Here is a 5,736-nt window from a genome sequence, read left to right as displayed (position 1 = left end):
ATTTAGAATAGTTTTGGGCTTCACCACATAAAAGAAAGAGCTTGAAATGATTCAGAATCTCTCTGTTTGAACTTATTAGTTCATATATAGGAAATATGATTCACTAATTGTAGCACAGATTCCATTTGAGTATCAAGAACTAATGGAACTTCATTTCACAGAGTCTTTTACTGATCCAGTTGCCCTTGCATATTTTAGAATTCAGATGACAAAGGTTTAACTCGTAATAGGGAACCAGTTTGGCAAGGGAGTTGAGACACCAGGCTAGGAACTCGGAGACCATGAATTCTAGTCCCACCTTAAGCACAAAGCCAGCTGGGTGACCTTGGGCCAGTCACTCTCTCTCAGCCCTGCGAAAGAAGCAGTGGCAAACTGCTTCTGAAAGACTTTTGCCAAAAAATAACCTGCAGGGATTAGTCCAGATAGTCAGTAGGAATCAAAAGTGATGGCATACAGGTGCATGTTTGTGCACGCATTTACACACAGAATCATGATTACATGTGAAGGGGGTAACAGTACACTATTAACTTGGAGTATATATTGTTTACATGGTGCAGTGCCCTTTATGTCAGCTGCAACACCAATTAAAAGGTTTTTCATAGTTAGTGAAACCATATACCAAATGGCATTATGGGAAATGTGATATAGACAATCATGCCAGGAATAGTTTTAAATGCCAGAGCTGCAAATGATTTTTCTCCCCAAGATGCAAAAAGCTATTCAGGTCCAAATGAATAATATATTTTATAATATATATATATTTATATATTTATCAGTGTCTGATAAATAATATCGGACACTGGTGAGATAGCTTCAGAGTGCTCATTCACTGGAGTGAAATGAAGAGTGACAAAATGTTCAGTCCCCAAAGGCAGCTAACTACACCTGTTCTGAGTTCTACTACACAATTTTTAAGATGAAAAATGTGGCTGATAGTCTATAGTTTAAAAAATAGTGAAAAGGGGTGTTTATCGCTTCATTAAAATTGACATATAGTAGTACCCAATTCAAACCATAATGCCAAGGCAAATAAACCGTTCTTCAAAGAACCTACATGTTTATCATCAATTTTTGTCTTTTAAAAATGTAATTCCAGCAACTGAGAAGCTGAAATGATTATCTTGTTGCAGCAAATGGCAGATGGACAAACGAGCAGACAGCTTGAAGCAGTTGCAAGTTTTTGGCACTCCATCTGCATATTTCCAGTGGAATTCTATCCAATGCTTCAGACCTAAGTCTGCTTGTATCTATCGAAAATCAACTGTGCAGGATAAAATGTGTTTGAAGAGAAAGAAAGATGGGTATGAAACATTGTTCCAATGTCAGGCATCTGATACTACAAAACCATGTTTTATTCCTTCAATGTTTTGAATGTTCAGCTGGCCAGTAACATGTGCTGTGCCCTCAGTACACAACAAAGGCGACCTACATTAGGAGGACTCATTAAACATGCAGCTCTTTAGTCCTGCAAGCTGTTGTGAGAAGCAGCTGTTGCAATGTGGTGGGTGAAAGGTCAGGTTACTTCAATGGAAATCATTTCCTTTGTCCAGCTACTCACTGCCTAAATTTTCCCCAGCCAATGATACAAAACTGTGCTGCTCCAAACCCTAAAATTTTAATCTATATACATGGTATTGTGTTGACTTACAAAAATAAGTTCCCCCATTCATTTTTAATCATTATTTAAATAAACTTTAAATTTATTTCAGGGACCTCTGGTTATCTCTATAGTATATATTAAGCAGTACATTTGAACTACAGCACTTTGGAGCTACACACTGTAGAAAATCCACTCTTATTTTAAGAAGCAACAAGTTTACAGCCCAAGACTGTATCAGACAATTGTGGCTCAACCCCTAGTACTGGAGTACCTCCTGTTACATCTTTTGAAGATTTCCTCTCTCTCTCTCTCTCTCTATATATATATATATATATAGAGAGAGAGAGAGAGAGAGAGAGAGATGTATAAAACTTTGATTGCAAATCCATTTCCCAACCACCCCTTATAAGCAAGACCATCACTACATAGAAGTTAAATCTTCAAAATTTATTACAAAATATATACGGATCTTCGACATCATCATCAATTTAAATTCAAAATTATTGCAAAATTGATCTTCAATGCAGAATATATAGTCCAAAGACCTCTGACAGATCAGTCTTCATTGAACTTTTTATATCAATACAATGGTACCAGTGTGTACTATGCTTAGAGTCTTTTGGGGACTTTTTAAGTACCCCCATCAATCATTCCTGATTAGTGTCCACATATTGTCCACATGCCACCTGTATTCAGTTTTCCAACTTTCTCCCCTATTTTGCTACCACAGACATTTCATCTCACTTGGAAGCCAGCAAGAGTTTTTCTTTTCTTCTGCTCCTCATGAGATACTTTTTCAGCTCCAGCCGTGCCAGCTTCCTTACCACTGCAGTTTAGTGGGGACTTCTTGTTGGCATAATAAGCCATCCCCGTCCTTCCTCTCTTCTCCATAAGATCCCACCGTGTGCTGACTGAGCGACTTAATCCAAGCTGTTGACCGGGCTAATCCCCAGATTCAGCCACTTTGTTGGGTTGCCCAGATATGTAACTCCAGGATGAGGGAATGCAACAAAAGGTGTGAACCTCTTCTATGCATTGGAAGGGAACAGCCTCCATCACTCAGGAAGGGCAATATTGGGCACCCAGTCATTCACATTTCGACTCTCCTCACAAAACAAGTTCAACTTGTCCAAAGCTGGATCTTTCCAAGCATCTTCACTGGGATTCTACAGGAAAAAAAAATACAGAGACTATTAGTGAAAGCGATCAAAGTAGAAACCATTTAGTATTTTTATATTAAAAAACCATTTTCCTTACTTGTAATAATAAAAGTAACTACAGTATCTCAAATATCAGCTGTAATCCTTTTGGTATGGAAACCACTGTATTTTTAAAATCCCTCAGTATCTGCATGCTATTTCAAGGCTGCCAATTAATGTACAAATTTGGTTCCCTTGAGAATAATCTACTGCTGGAAACTCCTTCAGTTATGGCTTTGGATATATATATCTATCTATATCCAAAGAGGTTCAAAAAGTTGCTGTAGCAGTCATTATTCTGCCCAAGTATGACTAGCACCACAGAAACAACTCCCAGGGTGGAGGGAGGAAGAGAGAAGTAGGGGAAATCCCACACTCTACCTAATCCCTGCATAAAGGTCAAGTATTAAAAAGTCACAAACATGCCGGGAAATTTTGCAAGCTCAAGGGACCAGCCCTCTCTTAAGCAGATACCAAAAAACAAAAACAAAACAAAAAAAACCACTTACCGTAATGAGAATGCAGTGCAGATCTCGTGGCTCCCCAGCTTCCTCTCCTGCACCCACGATGGCAGCCAGTTTCTGGATGTCGTTTATTCTCACAATGTCGATATCGTTTTCACAGCAGAAAGCCTGGATGAGGGTGAAGTGGATCTGGAGGGCAATGTCTCCCTCGTCTTCCTCATCTGCGGCCAAGACGCAGAAAGCCACGGTATCTGGATCGCTGCAGAAAAAATGAGGAGGGGGGGGGCGGATTAGCAAGGATCCGGGGATACTTTCCAACCACGGGGTGGGGGGAAAGGAGCTTAGGAAGCCCTCACTCCCAAAGGAACCAAGCCGGCTAGTTTCAAGACCGGCCCCGTTGTTTGGGCTGCCAACACCGGGCAGCCAACCCACCGCGCAGATCGAGCAGGATACTCACACATTCATCAGCTTGGCCGATTCATAGACGCCGGCGGTAAGGCAGCCACGGCGCTGGGAAGCGACGAGCAGCTCCTGGAGAGCTTTGCCGGCGCTCTGCATCCTGGTTCCGTTTGTGCTAGCGGTGCTAGTGGTGCTACTGCAAAGAGAAGCGGGGGAGAGCCGGGTCAGTGTCGGGAAGAAGGAGCCGCGGTTTTATCCGCGCCGGGGTTACAAACCGAGGCGCCGCTCTCCGGCTCAGCCTCGCCACCTAGGCGGGCACCGGCTTCGCGCGAGATTCTCCCTTCCCTTCCCGAGCGTCAAAGAGAGAGCCTTCGTCCTCTCTTTTCCCCGGGCTCAGCCTTCAATAGCAGCTCGGACGGATTAGTTAAGTTAGTTACCTGTCGCTCGTTTCAGGCATCGATTCCTGGCTGTGAATTTCCTCCAGAGTCATAATGGTCCAAAAGACAAGGAAAAAAATTTAAAACACCAGGGTTATCCACACAAGGGCTGGCTTCGCGGTTTGAAGGGAAATGAAATAATAAGAATAATAATAATCTTCCGGAAAGCGGTTCGCCAAAAGAGAGGGAGAAAAAAAAATCCACCCCCCCAAAAGCCGGTTTTTCTCAGGTAATCCTTCTCCTCTCAAGTCTCAATCGCATCTGACTACCGAGAAGCCGCGCTCGCCCTTTATATAAGGGCTGCGGAGCTACCGGGCCGGCAGCTGCCGGAATCTCGCCTCCTCTGATTGGCTGAGCCTGGCGTGTATTGTTATGTTAAGCCGACAAGTCGGGTAAACCCGGCTCGTGCCGGGAGGCCACGTGGGAGAAGGGGGCTTGTGGAGTGGAGGGGGGGGGCGAGAGCGGGTAAATGGCATGGAAAGGGGCCCAGTGGAGGGGGGTGTATTTTCAATGCCTCGAATCTGCCACGGCTGCTTTTGTTATGATGTTACTAGGCAGATTGCGGCCGACATAGTTTCATCTTTGAAGCGGGCGGAGGGGAGAGCGGATGACTCAAAGAAAGGAGCTTGTCTTAGATGGGCAACTTGTGGCATAAGTTCCGCCAACCGCGCTACAATGCGCTACGGGTTTTCCTTGAGGGCATTGCTTTCTTGTTCGGAAACGCTTCCCTTTGCAAAGTCTCTCCTCCATCCTGTTCCCAAATCAAGCAATTTGCTCTGTTGCCAAACCCAAATTAAATGAACAAGCGTGGGCACTCCGTCGGGGGGTCCCCGCAACTCCATCTGTCCCAGGGCTCAGGTTTCTAACGGCTAGGATCTCAAAACGCCGCGGGGCTTTATATATATATATATATTGCAGAAGCAATCCGTCATAGGGGTTTGGGTTTTTTGCTACAAGTGGAGACTGAACGCGGCCTGAGGGGTTGGGCAGGGGAAGTTCCTGCAAAGTTCACCAGAATGAGAGTGGATCGAGTCCGGCATGTCTAATGAGCTGCTGCTGTGAGCAGATTGTGGCAGGCACACGCTGCTCGTTTGCATTTCTATGGAGACCTCACACAATAGCGGGAGGTCTGGCGTGTGGCAGTTTGGAGGGCAGACAATTGAGGCTTTCTCTTCATAGCTGCACTGTCCACCTGCCACTGGCTGAAGATTTGCTTTGGACTGAAGGGTGGAGGGAGGTTTGCGAGGAGGGAGGGAGGGGGGCACAATTGCATTACTCTCTTGGGTCGCCCAATCTGCTCCTGCTGATGAATGTCTCCACTTGCGTGTGCAGACACACGCACACACATTTCCAAAGTGCAATTGAATTTGGAGGCCTTCGGAGCACGCGATCCGTCTCCGTCTCAAAAGGCTCCGTTATTCGGCCTTTGTCTTTGCCCCGGGGCCCCCGTGCTTTCATCAGCCTTTGTCTTTGCCCCTAGGCCACGCATTCAGACATTGCAGGACATCGTTTAAGCACACTTGGCCTGTGGCCCTCTCCGCTTGACTGGGCCAGTCTTAATGAAGTGGAAAGCAAAAAAGGGCTCTACACCTGTTCTCAAAAAAAGGTGGGCTCCCAACTTCGTCTTTGCAAGTGAG

General features: G+C 45.0%; 1 protein-coding gene across 1 annotated transcript; it reads right to left on the bottom strand.

Moving 5' to 3' along the window:
• Positions 1-2,032: 2,032 nt before the first annotated feature.
• GADD45G (growth arrest and DNA damage inducible gamma) lies at positions 2,033-4,373 on the bottom strand. The gene is made up of 4 exons (XM_058173370.1): positions 4,100-4,373; positions 3,721-3,858; positions 3,309-3,522; positions 2,033-2,766 (listed from the first exon to the last, which is right to left on the bottom strand). The coding sequence occupies exons 1-4, from the start codon at positions 4,150-4,152 to the stop codon at positions 2,656-2,658; spliced, it is 516 nt and encodes a 171-aa protein (XP_058029353.1). The 5' UTR covers positions 4,153-4,373; the 3' UTR covers positions 2,033-2,655.
• Positions 4,374-5,736: the final 1,363 nt, after the last annotated feature.

Source organism: Ahaetulla prasina, chromosome 2 (genome assembly GCF_028640845.1).
Source record: "Ahaetulla prasina isolate Xishuangbanna chromosome 2, ASM2864084v1, whole genome shotgun sequence".
NCBI classification, from domain to species: domain Eukaryota; kingdom Metazoa; phylum Chordata; class Lepidosauria; order Squamata; family Colubridae; genus Ahaetulla; species Ahaetulla prasina.
Note: the sequence above shows the minus strand (reverse complement) of the source record. Positions and strands in the feature narration are given on the sequence as shown.